At 53.9% G+C, this 18,168-nt stretch overlaps 2 protein-coding genes across 2 annotated transcripts; both read right to left on the reverse strand.

The window, feature by feature from the left end:
- Positions 1-1,497: 1,497 nt before the first annotated feature.
- LOC138120688 (argininosuccinate lyase) lies at positions 1,498-8,449 on the reverse strand. Its single transcript, XM_069033566.1, has 16 exons — positions 7,887-8,449; positions 6,381-6,575; positions 6,187-6,270; positions 5,824-5,880; positions 5,157-5,254; positions 4,907-4,984; positions 4,584-4,661; positions 4,140-4,192; positions 3,855-3,917; positions 3,573-3,687; positions 2,835-2,919; positions 2,598-2,657; positions 2,379-2,462; positions 2,033-2,113; positions 1,831-1,937; positions 1,498-1,738 (listed from the first exon to the last, which is right to left on the reverse strand). Exons 1-16 carry the CDS (start codon positions 7,899-7,901, stop codon positions 1,588-1,590), a joined length of 1,404 nt encoding a protein of 467 aa, XP_068889667.1. The 5' UTR covers positions 7,902-8,449; the 3' UTR covers positions 1,498-1,587.
- A 1,788-nt stretch (positions 8,450-10,237) lies between these two features.
- LOC138120508 (argininosuccinate lyase) lies at positions 10,238-17,957 on the reverse strand. The gene is made up of 17 exons (XM_069033263.1): positions 17,941-17,957; positions 17,631-17,693; positions 16,138-16,332; positions 15,456-15,539; positions 15,093-15,149; positions 14,752-14,849; positions 14,030-14,107; positions 13,714-13,791; positions 13,529-13,581; positions 13,135-13,197; positions 12,854-12,968; positions 12,153-12,237; positions 11,916-11,975; positions 11,567-11,650; positions 11,297-11,377; positions 10,857-10,963; positions 10,238-10,478 (listed from the first exon to the last, which is right to left on the reverse strand). The coding sequence occupies exons 2-17, from the start codon at positions 17,640-17,642 to the stop codon at positions 10,328-10,330; spliced, it is 1,401 nt and encodes a 466-aa protein (XP_068889364.1). The 5' UTR covers positions 17,643-17,693; positions 17,941-17,957; the 3' UTR covers positions 10,238-10,327.
- Between the last annotated feature and the right edge of the window lie 211 nt (positions 17,958-18,168).

Consider the following 18,168-nt stretch of genomic DNA (forward strand, 5'->3'; position numbering starts at 1 on the left):
GGAGCTGAGGAGGGGGAACGGGAGCTGAGGGGCGGGCCCGGAGCTGAGGGGCGGGACCGGAGCTGAGGAGGGGGAACAGGAGCTGAGGAGGGAGAACCGGGGCTGAGGGGCGGGACCGGAGCTGAGGAGGGGGAACGGGAGCTGAGGGGCGGGCCCGGAGCTGAGGGGCGGGCCCGGAGCTGAGGGGCGGGACAGGAGCTGAGAGGCGGGACCGGAGCTGAGGGGCGGGACAGGAGCTGAGAGGCGGGACAGGAGCTGAGGAGCGGGACAGGAGCTGAGAGGCGGGACAGGAGCTGAGGAGCGGGGTCAGAGGTAGAGCCTGATCTCGGTGCAGGTCCCGATCCCTGTCACGGTCCCGTTCCCCGTCCCGCCCGGGCGGGATGAGCTGCCGCAGAGGGTGTCAGGGATCAGGTTCTGTCCCACGGTCACCTCCGCACAAAGCCACGATTGTCCTGCCGTAAAGGCGCCTCCACGAGTCAGGATGTGTCGGGGACTGGTGGATTTGCACAGGTGGCGAGTGATTTCCCCTTTCCTTTCCCCTTTCTTTTTCCCTTCAACTCTCCTCTCCTCTCCTCTCCTCTCCTCTCCTCTCCTCTCCTCTCCTCTCCTCTCCTCTCCTCTCCTCTCCTCTCCTCTCCTCTCCTCTCCTCTCCTCTCCTCTCCTCTCCTCTCCTCTCCTCTCCTCTCCTCTCCTCTCCTCTCCTCTCCTCTCCTCTCCTCTCCTCTCCTCTCCTCTCCTCTCCTCTCCTCTCTCCTCTCCTCTCCTCTCCTCTCCTCTCCTCTCCTCTCCTCTCCTCTCCTCTCCTCCCCTCCCCTCCCCTCCCCTCCCCTCCCCTCCCCTCCCCTCCCCTCCCCTCCCCTCTCCTCTCCTCTCCTCCCCTCCCCTCCCCTCCCCTCCCCTCCCCTCCCCTCCCCTCCCCTCCCCTCCCCTCCCCTCCCCTCCCCTCCCCTCCCCTCCCCTCTCCTCTCTCCTTCGTATTTATTACTTAGGGGTTTCAATATATTTATTGCCTAGTTTTACTTATTTCTCATTTACTGACTTGCTTGTTTACATATTTATTTATTTATTTATCTATCAATCACAGAATCATTTAGGTTGTAAAAGACCTACGAGGTCACCGAGTCCAACCTGTGACTCAATGCCACTCTATCACCCAGACCAGGGCACTGAGTGCCACAAACACTCTTCCCTTAAACACCTCCAGGGACAGTGATTCCACCTCCCTGCACAGCCCGTTCTGATGTTTATCACCTTTTCTGTGGGGGAATTCCTCCTGATGTCCAACCTAAACCTCCCCTGGCACAGCTTATTGTTATTGCTTACTTACTTCTGGTTATTTATTTGTTGCCTGCTTACTTACTTCTATTTCTTTTCAGAGTCACTCTTTGACGTGTGAGGCTAAAAAGTTACTGGAAATGGCAAAAAGGTGGCCAGGTGCCTTCTTGGGGGATAGGAGGGGGGATGAGCTGTTGAAGTATCAAGACACAAGAGAGGAATTTCAGTGAACTACAGACACCCCAGTGTTTATTAACTCCAGACCAGTGGCACAGGCACAACGCTGCAGGCACGGGATCTCTCCCCACACTCTAAGCCTGTTCCTTGAGCCTCTTGAGCAGCTCCCGCAGCTGCTCGATCTGGGCGGACACGCTGCTCTTGGCGGTGCCGCCCGCGGCCGTGTACTGCTCCACGCTGCTCACCACGCTGAACACCTGCGCCACGTCGCTGCCAAACAGGGGGCTGCGGGCACAGGGAGGGCTGTCAGGGGGCTCTGGGCTGCTGCAGAGGGTTTTTGGGGCACTTTGGGGAGCTGAAATAACAGAGATACAAACCTGATGTTCTGCAGGTCCTCCAGGCTGAGGTGGTTGATGGTGATGCCTTTGGTCTCAGCCAGCTGGACGGCTTTGCCAGAGGCCACGTGGGCTTGTCTGAAGGGCATCTGCAGTGGGAAGGGGACAGAGCAGAGGGGACTCAGCTCAGTTCCTCCTCTGCATCCAAAGAAATCCCAGCTCCAGGTCTCCCTCTGGCACTTACTCCCTTCCGAACCAGGTAAAGAGCCAGGTCAGTAGCCAACATCTCCGGGCTCAGTGCCCTCTCCATGTTCTCCTTGTTGATCTGCAGGAGGAGGATCCCAGGGACACGTTACCATCAGCTCCTCCTTGGGGCATGTTAGTGCTCAGAGTGAGGGGAATTCATCTGGAGCTCTAAAAGGATGCTCTGACCCCCTGAGCAGCTGACAGAGGGGACCAAAATGAGCAATGTGGGTGAGGCACTGAAGTGATTTTATTTGGGAACAGTCTGGAGCTCTGCTCCCTGAGTTACTCACAGAATGTGCACCACAATCACGTTCAATACTGAGAGGATGAAGGAAAAGCCTTACCTGGAGGGTAGAAATCACTCCAGTGGCAACCTGGAGCACAGCATTCAGGGTGTCTACAACATCAAAGACGGCCTCCTTGTCCTCCTGTGTTGGAACAGCGATGGAAATGGCTCTGAGACAAGCTGGTACAGCACAAAAACCCACCAGGCTCAGCAGCCCAGCTCTCCTGACTCTTGCAGCCAGCAGGAGAGATGGTGTGGAAAGGAACAAATGCTTTACCTGCAGGTCCTTGTTGTAGGTGCTTGGGAGTCCTTTGAGGACCATGAGAATTGCAGCCAGCTGCAGAGGGAAACAGGAGAGGCAGGGAGTGAGGAGCAGAGCAAAGCACAGCCCCAGGGCAGGTCCAGAACCCACACTGGGCACAGCTCTTTAGGAAAGAAAAGACAAGAAAAAGGAGGATTCTCCAGCCCCACCATGAGCAGTTTTCCCTCCCTCTTCCTCTTTTTTGGGGCTCACCCGTCCGAACACTCGGCCGGCTTTGCTGCGGATCAGCTCCAGACTGTCAGGATTCTTCTTCTGAGGCATCAGGCTGCTGCCAGTGCTGGATGGGAGATGAGTGGAGTGCACTGGTGAGCAAAACTCCCATCCATACACACAAATCATCACTGACCCAGCCCTCCAAAAGCAACACGTAGGTCCCCCTTCATCATAGTCCTGTTTCAGGTGTAGGAAATCAGTGAACTGCTGAGTTTCTCTTTGATTTTGCAACTTGTCTGGAGCTGCCACACAGTCCCACCCCTCAAAGAGAGAGTTAAAAGGACTCTCTCCCTCCAAGCCCCTCCAGGGTGGTATCAGCAGGCCAGACTAAGCATTGATGTGACTTCACGGAGGGAGGGCTGTGGTTGTGCCACCCTGCAGACAAGGAGTCTGTTGGGATTGCAAACCCAGCCAGGCAAGGAAGGGCTTTGGCAGCATTCCCAGCACAGCAGGAAGTTCTCTCTGCCAGCAGTTGCTGGACAGGAGTTGCTGATGAATGCAAATGTGGTTAAGTTACCAGAATGACAAATAAGTGAGCATTTCTGAGGAGTATTCACCCTGAGGATGAATAGGCACCTGAGGGTGCCTTTGTGCCAAGGTCTTGATGCTGGGTCAGCCTCATGCACAGAGAGACCCCAACCACTGCCTCACCCTCCCAGGGCAGGAGAGCTGAGGAGAGGCTGAGGGAGGAGCTCTCTGCCCAGGGTTGAGACCTACCTGTAGGCATCAGAGAGGGTCAGGAAGCCAAACTCGCTGGTGCTGTAGATGATGAGATCCTCGGCCATCTTGCTGAGGTGGATCATCAGCAGGGTGGCAACTGAGAGGAATTCCACTGCAAGGAAGGCAGGAAATGAGGAGGGGGGAAAAGGTGCTTGGAAAACTCAGAGAACCCTGACTGGGCCTTTGCTCCTAGTGCTGGATTTCAGCCCCTTGTTAAGGTAACTGGAAAGGTGTCAGGAGCTGCTTCCCACAGTGCTGGGAAGATTTGCCTGTGCTTACCCACAAAGTCCCTCTCGCTGATGGCATCCATGCTGTTCAGGCTGATGGAAGCAAATTCCAGCTCTGCAAGGAAGGGGATGGACACAGGAAGTCACACTGGCCCTGACAGGAGCCTGAATGCACCAGGCTGCCTCAGTGCAAGTGACTTTTTATATTCATTACCCTCCACCCCCTTGTTAAAGTGCTGCAACACATCCAAAATAACATCAGGACAATGTGCTGATGCTTCCCAGAGGCCCAGATATTATGAGTATTCCTGTTCCTCAACCCCAGGATAACATTTACCACTGCAGAGCAGCTCTCTGTCGATTCCCAGGGGGTTCCCAGCCAGAGCTCCACTGCCAGGGAAGAAAGAAGCAGAAGTCACCCATGATATCCAAACTGATATCCAAACAAAACTGAGCTCTAGTGGTGACACCTCTCTGAAGATTCCCCTCCCCCAGTTCACTTTGGTGTCACAGTGTGCTCTGAGGCTCATCAAATTCTGAACTCTGGAGTAAACCAGAATTTCTCTTCAAGGAGGAAGGTTTGCTTGATGGAAGCCTTGTAATCCTTGATTTCCAAGGGATAGAACAATATATTTATGGTGAGAACCTTTGGAGAGGGAAGCTGGGTTGCAGTGTCTATGGAATAGAAACCCCAGTGTTTCAGGGGATGGACAGATCTGCCTCTTGGCCTTATCTCAGAGCAAAATGAGGACTGAGGATCACAATAAAAAATAAACTTTACCTTCCCAAAGGCAAGACATTGATCCTCCTCTTCACCTCTCCCAGGCGCTCGGAATCTCGGGTCAGAGCAACAGCATGGCTGGGGAAGGACAGGAGAGATGGAACTGGGAGATGAAGCTGGACAATATCGCACCTCAGGAGGTGAGAATGGCCAAAGGATGGAGCACGGGGAGTTGCCCAATCCATGCTTAGATTCCCAGCTGGTCAGAGCCACACAGGGAATTCCTGTTCCAGTTTGTGAGGTTCCCTCTGGTTTGTCACCACTCCTGGCTGCCCCCTCAGCAGAGCAGGGCCCCGAGGGTGGAGAGGGTGGGAGGTGCTCACCTGAGCAAGAACTGGCTCCATCGGATGGGCTGAGCTTTCTGCAGGTGGGTGTAGCCAGGCAGGATCACATCGATTTCTCTGGGAGGGAAAGGAGGGAGAGGTGAGCAGCAGAGACAGGAGGGCAGGGACAGGTCTGTAACTCCTTCCACAGGAGACCCTGCTGCTGCACTGTCAAAGGACAAGCCTAAAAATCTCCTGCCCCCAAAAAGGCCAAAGTTATGGAAAACAGGGACTGTGGGAAAGGACTCACGTGGCAGCGCGTTCCACCAGTGTCTCAGTGAGCCGCAGGAGGTGCGTGGAGATGATGGAGAGGGAATTCTTCATGAACAGCTTCAGGTCAGTCACAACCTGTGGGAGATTGGCCACAGTCAGGCCAAGCACAACGGGACAGATTTAGTGACCAAATAATACTCAGCAGAACTCCCTGGCACTGTTATCCCCTCCTAGTTCTGGGTGATAGGAAGGGAAATCCTCCTCGTATGGAATTCATCCCTGGTCACTGATTTGTGAAAGCTGCTGTTGCTTTCCATGGACAAAACCAAAATCCATTTTTTTCAGTGAACTTCTCAGGTATTGTCAAGTTTGAAGTAGAAAATTCCCAACCAACAAAAGTTGATGATCCTGAGGAGGACTGATCCTGAAAGATGTGTGGCTCCCAGCCAGCAGAATCAGTGGTTCTGGAGCTTTTCAGAGATGTCAGTGGAATTTTGTGGCCTTTTACCACCAGGAAGCAGCCCTGCACATCCCACTCCCCTGGATGGATGAGCCACTGCAGCATCATTACTTTAAAGCCATCATTAATTTAAAGGGAATACAGGCTGGAGTGTGCCAGGGCATGAGAAAGATGGCATAAAAATATTCAATTAAAGAAATGAGGAGGAGGAATACAGAGGGAGAAAAAAAGGTTCTGTCTGTACCTGATCATTCCTGCTTCTGCCAGTGTGCAACTTCCCAGCTACATCTCCAATCAGCTCCTGAGGACAAGAGCAGGATTGCTGTCAGGATCTCTGTGCTCTAAGCAGGACAATCCACATGAGCAGATCTCCCTGCCTGGGAGGGACTCAGCTCCAAGATCCTGGGAGTAACCACAGGATCTGTGCTGGGGAGGGCAGGTTTGGGTTCTGGGCTTGTACAGTGCCACAAAAGGGGGCTTGGAGAGCCTTGGCTGTGCCCCAGGGGGTTCAGTGCCACGAGCTCTAAAGGAATTTCACAGAGGGACAGAGGCACAAGCCCTCAATGTCAGGCAGAGGATCAGGACCAAGAGGTCAGAGGAGCCAAACCTTTAGTCTGCGCTCGTTGGCAGTGTGGATATCCTCATCAGTTTGTTTCAGCACAAACACTCCTTTGGACCATTCCTCAGAGATCTGCAAACACCAGAAACACCAGTCAGCCACGATGGTGATTAAATCCAAGGAGGCTTCTCTCAGGTCAGGAGAGAATCATTCACCTGACAGTTTGAAAAGGAAAGAAATACCTTTTCCAGGCCACTCAGGATCTTCTCCAGCTCAGTTTTAGACAGGATCCCAGACTTCTCCAATGCTTTGGCATAAGCCATGCTCCCCTGGATGTCGACTTCAGACAGTCTCTGGTCATAGCTAATGGAAGCATTGAGCATCTCCATGATTGGATCTGTGCCTCCACTGAATCTTCCACCCCAAAGTTTATTCCCCTGAGAGAGAAAACAGTGAATTAAAGTGGCCTAATAACTTCAGATAAATCCTATGCAGGATATAACATCCAGTGATGCATTTATGGGGGCCAGCACAGAAACAAAAGTGGGGTTTTCCCACCCAAACCAGGATTCCTGTGGTGACCTCACCCCCTGGAATGTGTCACCCATTTCAGTGGGTGACCAAAGGCCTGTGCAGGGCTCCAGCTGTGTCCCACAGCAGGGTGTGTGTCATGTGGGAGCTTCTCCAGCAGTGATTCAGAGCCTGGGTGGCCTCACCTGAGCTGTGTCACCTGCTCAGGAGCTTTTTGCTTGCCCAGGTAAGACAACCCCTGAAGTTTTAATTCTGCCAGACTTACACTGAAACCCAAGATTTCAAAAGCAACTCTCCAGTGCTACCAGGCACAGAAAGGAATTGGAGGACACCTGAAGGAAGGGACAAAATAGAGCAGCACTGCAGAGTGGATAATAATTACTCATCTACTTTTTAAACACCCCAACAGGTTTCTTCTCATGCTGGTCACTATAACTACCATGGACAGAAAGAGCTGGCAGGACAGCTGGATCTGTGCCAGGGCTTTACCAGTCAGACAAAACACTGTTGAGTAACCTTAAAGATGTTTTCCCTGGTGACTGTCTCCATGTCCCTGAGCCTGAAAGGACAACAAGAGAGAGCCTGCAGAGATAAGGGTGCAGCCATGTGTGGAAGGCAGCTTTGTTAGAAAGCTGAGGGAAGGCAGAGAGAGGAATCAGAATCTAAAAAGAAGTGTTAGAGCTCCTCGGCACTCATTTGGTGCCCCCAGGAGCAAAATTAATGCTAAATTAAAGGCCATTCCGGAGGCTCAGCACTTGAGTGGGGAACAGGAATATCCAGGTACAACTTCAGTACTTAAAGCTTTCCATCAAAGCAAGAAGTGTGTCAGCAAAAACACTGCAAATATACATTTACAATCGGGAAATCAAAGCTGCAAGATTAATTTTAGTATGCTCCAGGACTGTTTGATACAGTGGCTTCCAGCCTGGCGGTGATGGGCACTGCCTGGAACGTGGAGTACCGACTTGGAAAGCAGAAAGTGAGACTCGCCAGGATGCCTGGTCACGTCTCGGCAGGGAAGGAAACTGAAAACGCAGCTTTTGTGCCGAGCAGTGTTTACACAAGCTGCTGGGAGGTGCCTGTGCCTGAGCCCGAGTCCCAGGCCCGGGGCATCGGCCTTTCCCAGGGAGCCAGAGGCAAGAACGCGGAGGCTCCGAGACAGCTCCGCTCGACTGAGCACCCCCGGACACCCCCGGGGAAGCAAAGTCCGCGCTCACCTCGGCTGCTGCCATCGCGGCCGGCTCCGTGTGCGCAGCGGGGCCACCGGCGGGGCGGCTCTAGTCCCGGTCCCGATCCCGGTCACAGTCCCGGTCCCGATCCCAATCCTGGTCACAGTCACGATCCCAGCTCCAATCCCGGTGCCAATCCCAGCTCCGGTCCCGACCCCGATCCCAGCTCCGGTCTCGATCCCGGCTCCACTCCCGGTGCCGGTCCCAGCTCCGGTTCCGACCCCAGCTGTGTTCCGATCCTGATCCCGGCTCCACTCCCGGTGCCGGTCCCAGCTCCGGTTCCGACCCCAGCTGTGTTCCGATCCTGATCCCAGCTCCAATCCCTATCCCAGCTCCGGTTCCGATTCCAGCTCCAAACCCGGTCCCGATTCCAGCTCCAAACCCGGTCCCAATTCCAGCTCCAATCGCTGTCCCGATCTCAGCTCCAATCCCTATCCCAGCTCCGCTGCCGATCCGAGCTCCAGTCTCGGTCCTGATTCCAGCTCCAATCCCGGTGCCGATCCCGGCCCGCTCCCGGCGCAGCCCCGGCCGCGCTCCCCGCGCTCCCGCAGCTCGTCCCGCCCGCCGGGGCGGGGAGTGCCCGGGCCAGCCCCGCTCCCGGTCCTGCTGTGCAGTGGCACGGCTTGTCCCTGCGCTTTATAGGACGCTCAGGAGTGGCATCCCCGTTTTCTTGTCCCCTTCGGGGTTTTCTGTCCTTTAACCAGCCCCGTTGTCATAATTCAGGCGGGAAGGAGCCTAATCCAGGTCCTTGGGGTTGCACGGCTGTGCATAGGGATGCTCCAGGACACTGCCAGTGACATCCAGCTGCCCCTGGCTGCCCCACAAGGTCCTTTTGCAGCTGGATGTCCAGGGTAGTGCCTTCAGTATCCATCCGGAGCAAGGCTCAGACTCTGTAGGTAGCCAACAATTAATTCACCGCTTCTCAAACATTTCCAATTATGATTATTTCTTTTTCAGGCTTTCAGGTTTGAGGATGCACAGAACATCACGCTGTCTACCCTGAGAAAACCTCTTTGAACCGTTTTGTTGCCAGATTCCTTCCTCTTCTGAAGTCCCTCACTTTTAATGCTTTTTTTCCCACGTTCATCCTTTATGGATGTCCATACTCCAGGCTTTGACAGGAATTTTCTGAGGGTTTGGAAGAATGGTGAACACTAGATTTACATCCAGAGAGACCCAGCTGATAATCAGCCTAAGTGAATTCCTGGTTCAGGTGCCTTTCTGTGGCCTGTAATGAGCCAGGGTTTGAGACCAAAACCTAAATCCCAACGAGTCAGAGAAGGGTGATGGTGAAAGTCTGAAGACACCATGGACCACACTCTGTAATGTCTGTGGAGCTCCAGACACCTCCACGGGCCCCTCCAATCTCAATTATTTCACAATTCTAAGAAAAGGGCTGGATGGGCAGAAAGTACCAGTGACTGTAAACTACTTATTTAAGTAAGAGACTAAAATGTGGTAATCTGCTACTTCCCTTTTCCTTTCATTTTGGCCACGTGTCACCCAGCACTAGCCATGAGGGACAATGCCAGACATTTGCTGCTGGGAGCAAGAAAAAATCTGCTCAGCTGAGGCTCTGAAGGGAGAGGGAGATACAAATAGGAAAAATAAGGGGAGTGGCACAGATAGGAAAGTTTATGGGAGATAAAACAACTGTGAGGTGGAGATGAGGAAATTTCTGTTCTTCTGACTCTGCAGGTGTTGACTATTGATCTTACCTGTGGCTTTCCTGTTCCTTTAGCCTGGCAGCTGAGTGTGCATAAGTGATTTCCTGGCTACAGGTGACCAGTCTGGAGAGTGAGACATGAGCCAAAACAGGAACACAGCAGGAAGGAAAGGAGCCAACACAAAGGCGGTTTGTGGAAAGGTAATTGAAATGTGCTGTTTAAATGCCAGGAGAATGGACTTGTTTTGGGGCCAGAATAAGGAGAGACTGAGAGCAGTGAGAAGTGTTGAAAAAAGCTCCAGAGGTGCAAGAACTCTGTGTCTCCTGGGGTACTTTGGCTGGAGATTTAGCTGCTGGCAGTTTGTCCTGTCTGTGCTGCAGCCCTTGCCCTAAACTTGGTGAGGCAACACCTTTGTTACTTCTACTCCCTGTGTGTGTTCCAGACCTGCAGCTCTGAGTCAACAACGTGCTGCTGCCTCAGCACGGGGAGAAGGGGCTGAGCAAAACTCCAGCTTCACAAGGCTGGGCTGGAAAAGGAATTCTGCTGAGTGAAAAGGGACAATCCCAGTCTGCCAGCCTCCCCTCCAAGAGACACATACCCAGAAGGAAGGAAGAGCCCACATTCTGAGCTCAGCCCAACCGTGCCCCAAAGAATCAAGACACAAGAGAGGAATTTCAGTGAACTACAGACACCCCAGTGTTTATTAACTCCAGACCAGTGGCACAGGCACAACGCTGCAGGCACGGGATCTCTCCCCACACTCTAAGCCTGTTCCTTGAGCCTCTTGAGCAGCTCCCGCAGCTGCTCGATCTGGGCGGACACGCTGCTCTTGGCGGTGCCGCCCGCGGCCGTGTACTGCTCCACGCTGCTCACCACGCTGAACACCTGCGCCACGTCGCTGCCAAACAGGGGGCTGCGGGCACAGGGAGGGCTGTCAGGGGGCTCTGGGCTGCTGCACGTGCCCAGTGTCTGTGGAGAGGCTGAGGGAGTGAGGACAGGGCATCCTCCTTGCCCTGCTGACAGTCCAAGGGGACTCCAAGGAACTTCAGAGCCAAACCCCTCTGGGGGCTTCCTGCTTAGGGCAGGAGTATCTCCCAGCCCCTTCCAATAATTCTTGCCCATGCCTTGCTGGAGTGGAATGGAGCTGATGTTGTCCCCCTCTAGTGTTTTCAGCCCCAGGAGGAGCAGCCTTGATATTCAGGACAGGAGGATTTTGAGGCACTTTTGGGAAGGCTGCTGGGGGAGGCTGCTCCCTGCCTGTGCAGGGAAGTGAAATAACAGAGATACAAACCTGATGCTCTTCAGGTCCTCCAGGCTGAGATTGTTGATGGTGATGCCTTTGGTCTCAGCGAGGTGGACGGCCTTGCCAGCAGCGATGTGGGCTTGTCTGAAGGGCATCTGCCGGGGGAAGCAGAGGTGGCAGTCAGTGACCAGGCAGCTGAGCTGCTTTTCCATGAGAAAAATGGATGTGCTGCCTTTTTTGGCTGGGCTGTTTTCCCTTTAGGGCAATGCAAGCTGAATCTGGGGTTGCTGGGGTGGATTTAGGAATAAATTATGATCAAGTAATTTGGGGGTAAATTACTATGAAGTCCCTTGAGATGCATGTAAAGGATGTGTCTTCAGCTTTCGTGGTTGTTGACTGCTCATCACCCTGGGACAGAACAGCTCCTCACTGAGCAGCTCCTCTGCATTCAAAGAAATCCCAGCTCCAGCTCTCCCTCTGGTACTTACTCCTTTATGAACCAAGTAGAGAGCCAGGTCAGATGACAGGATCTCAGGGCTCAGTGCCTTCTCCATGTTCTCCTTGTTGATCTGCAGAAAGGAGGGACAAAGGGAGATGTTATCCATAATCAGCTCTTCCTTGGAGCACTTCAGCTCTAAGAGGGACCAAAATGAGCAGTGTGGGTGAGGTACTGAAGAGTTTTCACTTTAGAACCAGCCTGGAGCTCTGTCCCCGTGTTACTCACAGAATGTGCTCCATGTTCCATAGTGAATCCTTACCTGGAGGGTGGAAATCACTCCAGTGGCAACCTGGAGCACAGCATTCAGGGTGTCTACGACATCAAAGACGGCCTCCTTGTCCTCCTGTGTTGGAACAGCGATGGAAATGGTTCTGAGCCAGCCTGGTGCAGCACAAGAGGCTGAGCAGCCCAGGCAGCAGAGCAGGGATGTGATCCCAGAGGCTCCTGCCATGGCATTCAGGGTGTCTCCTGCAGCATCCCCTGCCTCAGCCCCTTTCCCAGCACCCAGCCAGGGGCTGTGCAGCGAAATGGAGTGGTGGGACAGCTCAAGAGTAGGAGACAGCTGTGTCTGCTCAGAGAAATGGTATGGAAAGGAACAAAGGCTTTACCTGCAGGTCCTTGTTGTAGGTGCTCGGGAGTCCTTTGAGGACCATGAGAATTGCAGCCAGCTGCAGAGGGAAACAGGAGAGGCAGGGAGTGAGGAGCAGAGCAAAGCACAGCCCCAGGGCAGGTCCAGAACCCACACTGGGCACAGCTCTTTAGGAAAGAAAAGACAAGAAAAAGGAGGATTCTCCAGCCCCACCATGAGCAGTTTTCCCTCCCTCTTCCTCTTTTTTGGGGCTCACCCGTCCGAACACTCGGCCGGCTTTGCTGCGGATCAGCTCCAGACTGTCAGGATTCTTCTTCTGAGGCATCACGCTGCTGCCAGAGCTGAAGGGAAAGTGTGTGGAGTGCACTGGTGAGCAAGACCCTCTGGCTGCAATCCCTGATCCAGCCCTCCAAAAGAAACCTCTACATCCCCTTTCTTGCACTCCTGTTTAGGGTGTAAGAAATCTATGAATGAAGTGTGCCAAGATTCTCATGTTTCCCACAGCAAAGCCTTTGCTTTTGCAACTTGTCTGGAGCTGCCACACAGTCCCACCCCTCAAAGAGAGAGTTAAAAGGACTCTCTCCCTCCAAGCCCCTCCAGGGTGGTATCAGCAGGCCAGACTAAGCATTGATGTGACTTCACGGAGGGAGGGCTGTGGTTGTGCCACCCTGCAGACAAGGAGTCTGTTGGGATTGCAAACCCAGCCAGGCAAGGAAGGGCTTTGGCAGCATTCCCAGCACAGCAGGAAGTTCTCTCTGCCAGCAGTTGCTGAACACAGACCTGGCTGACTTATCAGAAATAAGTGAGCATTTCTGAGGAATATTCACCCTGAGGGTGCCTTTGTGCCAAGGTCTTGATGCTGGGTCAGCCTCGTGCACAGAGAGACCCCAACCACTGCCTCACCCTCCCAGGGCGGGAGAGCTGAGGAGAATCCCCCAGCAGAGACCAAAAACCTACCAGTAGGTATCAGAGAGGGTCAGGAAGCCAAACTCGCTGGTGCTGTAGATGATGAGATCCTCGGCCATCTTGCTGAGGTGGATCATCAGCAGGGTGGCAACTGAGAGGAATTCCACTGCAGGAAAGGCAGGAAATGAGGAGGGGGGAAAGGTGCTTGGAAAACTCAGAGAACCCTGACTGGGCCTTTGCTCCTAGTGCTGGATTTCAGCCCCTTGTTAAGGTAACTGGAAAGGTGTCAGGAGCTGCTTCCCACAGTGCTGGGAAGATTTGCCTGTGCTTACCCACAAAGTCCCTCTCGCTGATGGCATCCATGCTGTTCAGGCTGATGGAAGCAAATTCCAGCTCTGCAAGGAAGGGGATGGACACAGGAGGTCACACTGGCCCTGACAGGAGCCTGAATGCACCAGGCTGCCCCAGAGGAGGTGACTGAGAGCCCTTGAGCAGTCCCAGGAACACAAACATGTTTAGTGGGGCTTTTCTTATGAACCCAGACAGCCAGAGTGCAGCAGGTGTGGCTCTTCCTCCTCCCACCTCACAGGCACTGCCTGTCTCTCTGCAGCAAAAATCCTGGGAAATTAAAGGCTCTGGCTCCAGGATGGGGCATTATGGTGCTATTCCCTCCCTCCCAGGTGTGACAGGTACTCCCATGCCCCTCAGTCCCAGGATAACATTTACCACTGCGCAGCATCTCTCTATCGATTTCCACAGGGTTTCCAGCCAGAGCTCCACTGCCAGGGAAGACAGAAACAGAAATCATGCTAAATGTCCATCCAAAGCTGAGCTCTGGGAAGCAGGGAAGGCACCCCTGAAGACTGCAGAGCAAAGCAAGGCCCAGTGATCACCAAAAGGGTAGATCTTACCTTCCCAAAGGCAAGACATTGATCCTCTTCTTTATCTCTCCCAGGCGCTCAGAATCCCGGGTCAGAGCAACAGCATGGCTGGGGAAGGACAATGGGGAGAAAGCACATGAAATTAGGGAATGTCTCTTTTTTTTTTTCCAATCCTTGTGCTGCCATGCCTGGAGCCTGGGATCTACCCTTAAACATGAGGTTGGAGTGGAAGGGACACAGGGAATTCCTGTTCCAGTTTGTGAGGTTCCCTCTGGTTTGTCACCACTGCTGGCTGCCCCCTCAGCAGAGCAGGGCCCCGAGGGTGGAGAGGGTGGGAGGTGCTCACCTGAGCAAGAACTGGCTCCATCGGATGGGCTGAGCTTTCTGCAGGTGGGTGTAGCCAGGCAGGATCACATCGATTTCTCTGGGAGGGAAAGGAGGGAGAGGTGAGCAGCAGGGACAGGAGGGCAGGGACAGGAACACACCAGGGCTCCTGGCAGGGTCACAAATTGAGCATTTTCAGCCTATGAGATGCTGAAGGGTCGACCTCTTCTTCTCCCTGTCATCTTTCAAGCCAAGCACACTGGGTTTAGCTATTCCAGTGTGGTAAATCTGCCCTGGGCTGCCTGGAAAATTGCCTGGAGCAGCAATCCCTCTGTAGCAGGCAAGGATTCCCCAGTCCACCACAGGTTTGGAGTGCGAGGAGCAGAGCTAGACAGGGAGGTAACATAGCTGAGCTTTTTCTCAGCCAGAAAAACCTGAAACGTGTTCCCCACTCCTTCGGATAGGTTTGCTGCCTTCTAAAACCTTGTGTGGACCTCCCACCTCAACTGCTTTGCCAGGGATGAAGGAAGGTTTCTCTGAGGGATGAGGAGAGCTTCTGTGAAGTGAATTCTGGAGAAAAGGGGCTGTTGTGCTTCCTGGGCTACCCCAAACTGCCTGGCTGTAACTCCCTGCACAGGAGACCATGCTGCTGTCCAGTGGGGTCAGACAAAGGACAAACCCAGGAGCTTCTTGCCCCAAAAAGGCCAAAGTTATGGAAAACAGGGACTGTGGGAAAGGACTCACATGGCAGCACGTTCCACCAGCGTCTTAATGAGCTGCAGGAGGTGCGTGGAGATGATGGAGAGGGAATTCTTCATGAACAGCTTCAGGTCAGTCACAACCTGTGGGAGATTGGCCACAGTCAGGCCACACAGAATGGGACAAATGCAGTGACTGCAAGGTAAACCCCTCCTTGTCCTGTGTAATGGGAAGGGAAATCATTTCTCATCATTTGGTTGTATTTATGTGGCCATGTCACAATTTCTTGCCCTCCAGGAAGAGTTCCAGAGGCCACTCTGGTCTGAGGTCTCCTGAAGTGAAGTGGGGGAGGAATACAGAAGGAGAAAAAAAGGTTCTGTCTGTACCTGATCATTCCTGCTTCTGCCAGTGTGCAACTTCCCAGCTACGTCTCCAATCAGCTCCTGAGGACAAGAGCAGGATTGCTGTCAGGATCTCTGTGCTCTAAGCAGGACAATCCACATGAGCAGATCTCCCTGCCTGGGAGGGACTCAGCTCCAAGATCCTGGGAGTAGCCACAGGATCTGTGCTGGGGAGGGCAGGTCTGGGTTCTGGGCTTGTACAGTGCCACAAAAGGGGGCTTGGAGAGCCTTGGCTGTGCCCCAGGGGGTTCAGTGCCACGAGCTCTAAAGGAATTTCACAGAGGGACAGAGGCACAAGCCCTCAATGTCAGGCAGAGGATCAGGACCAAGAGGTCAGAGGAGCCAAACCTTTAGTCTGCGCTCGTTGGCAGTGTGGATATCCTCATCAGTCTGGATCACACCAAAGACTCCTTTGGACCATTCCTCAGAGATCTGCAAACACCAGAAGAACCAGTCAGCCACCACAGCTACCCTGGTGTGTGGGGGCTGTCCCCAGCAAATCCCAGCTCCTGGCATTCCCACAAGTGTTAAGTCTCTGGCATTCAGGCTGCTTGCTGTATCCTGGTATTCCATACTGTTGCTGGGATTCATCTCTCTATCCATGATAATCCTGCAGTGTTATGGAGGATTTAAGCATTGCAAGGAAAAAACTGAGCCTAAATGTCAGTGATTTCTTCAGCATCATCCACAAAGGTTTTCCTATAAAATATTGCACAGACCCACTGTTGTCCAGCGTGGGTGAGCAACAACAATGGATATTTTATAAAAGCCCTTCTCTGCTGACTCCTTTCACTCCCCTACACTTGCTATGCATTGTCCCCCACCAAGCTGGGCAGCCAGACTCAAAATTCCATGTGCCAGCAGGAAAAGGATGTTTTTACTTCCCACTGAAATGATTCCTAGTGACTGCTCAGTCTGAAGAGGATGGGACACAAGGACATTTAAAGATGCTCTTTAAAACAGCAATATGCTGTCAGGTAAGGAAAGATTCATTCCAGCACACATGGGAGTTTGTGAAGGGAAGAAATACCTTTTCCAGGCCACTCAGGATCTTCTCCAGTTCAGTTTTAGACAGGATTCCAGCCTTCTCCAAGGCTTTGGCATAAGCCATGCTCCCCTGGATGTCGACTTCAGACAGTCTCTGATCAACAGTAATGGAAGCACTGAGCAGCTCCATGATGGGATCCGTGCTCCCCACAAACCTTCCTGCCATCATTTTGTCCCCCTGCAAGTAAAGAAGGTAAGAGACACAGATTTATGGATATATCCCCTAAAAATCAGTTTGTGTCCATCTCCATCCTTATCAAACTAAAACTGAGGACAACCTCAGGAATGGTTTTATTCAGTCTACACCAGAAAAACCCTGGACTTTAGGGCATGTCACTGTCACTAGAATTTAGCCCTTGAGGTTACAGGTCTGGCTTGGGGATCCTCCAAGATATCTGACTCCTGCAGGACTCTCTGAAAATGAACATCAGGGCACGTGGTGCATGATCAGCACGGAACTCTCTTTTAAGGCAGTTGCTGATCTCTGACCCTTTGATGGACTCCTGACAAAAAAAAAAGAAATGAAAAAGGTAAAGGAGTGAGGAATATAGTGAGAGCTGGTCTCTGCTCCTTGAAATATTAAACAATCTCACTCTTTTAGGGAGACTAGAAGAAAACGTTCCTCTGACAAAGAGCTGTGGGCCAGCACAAGCCACATGTTCTAAACCACTCCTGCGACTATAAAGTGTCTGAAGTTACCGTTCGAAGCAGCTCCAGATTCCATGTTCTCGCAAGCTTTGGTGTAAAATTAGGATAAAACCGGCAAAGGCGCAGGTTGCAGAAAAGGGAGGCCTGGGTGCCTTTTAGTGTTACAAATGTTCCCGTGAGATGAAAAGAGAAGAGAAAACCCCAAAACACCCCCAGAAGGGCTCGGTAAGTGCGCGGCGCCGGGCGGCCGGCGGAGCTACCATGGACAGCGGGCAGGGACCGGGACATCAGCAGCCCTTTCCCCAAAGGATTGGCGGAGGGAAGAGCAGGAGGGAGCCTGCGGAGGCAGGATGCGGGAGCTCTGCGTTTGAAGCGGGTTTGTCCGCAGGAGCTGCCGCGGGGAGGGGGGGAAATAGGGGAAAACCCCAAAGTTTTGCAGCTCCTCGCTGGGCACCCCGTGATGGGCAGAAGGCACAGGGAGTGAATGGTGCTGCTGGGATGGGGAAGAGGTGTCCAGGTACGTTTTTGCTGCCAGGATCCGAGGTGGGACGGTTGATTATTGCAGCAAAGTTGTTCGCTGTCCCCTTCTCCATTTAAAACCCGGGAAAACCAATCCCAGAATCATTAAAGTTGGAAAAGACCTCCAAGATCAGCGAGTCCAACACTACCAGGAGCACCCCTAACCCACATCCCTAAGGACCACACGGACACCTTTCCTGAACCCTTCCAGGGATGCTGATCCCACCGCGTCCCTGCACAACCCGTTCCAAACGGAGCAGAGCAGGACCCGGAGCAGCACCCCACCAGCAAAGCCAAGCTCCCCCTCACCTCGGCTGCCATTTCGGACGACGTTTTGCTCGTTTGTGCAGCGATCCTGGCACCTGGTGCAACCTGCGGGACAGCGCGGAGATGCTCAGCTGCCCCGGTGCCCGCTCCCTGCCCCATTCCCTGGGCGCTCCCGGTGCCCGGTGCGCTCCCAGTTCCCCGGGCACCGCTCCCGATGCGCTCCCGGTTCCCCGGGCGCCGCTCCCGATGCGCTCCCAGTGCGCTCCCGGTTCCCCGGGCGCCGCTCCCGATGCGCTCCCGGTTCCCCGGGCGCCGCTCCCGATGCGCTCCCGGTTCCCCGGGCACCGCTCACCTGCTCCGCACGCACCCCGGCCGCTCTGTGGCTCGCTGCTCCCCGGCCCCGCTGCCCCGCTTTTACAGCCCTCGGCTCGGGGCTGGCGGCTCGTCCCGCCCCGCCGGGGCGGGGTGTGCCCGGGGCCGGCCCCGCTCGGGTCCCCCCCGTGTCCCCCTTGTCGCTTCCCAGCCCTGCGCTGCAGCTCGGGGCCAGGGGGTGCTTTGGAGAGGAGGAGGCTTAGGAGGG

This window comes from Aphelocoma coerulescens, chromosome 19, assembly GCF_041296385.1.
Source record: "Aphelocoma coerulescens isolate FSJ_1873_10779 chromosome 19, UR_Acoe_1.0, whole genome shotgun sequence".
Lineage (NCBI taxonomy): Eukaryota > Metazoa > Chordata > Aves > Passeriformes > Corvidae > Aphelocoma > Aphelocoma coerulescens.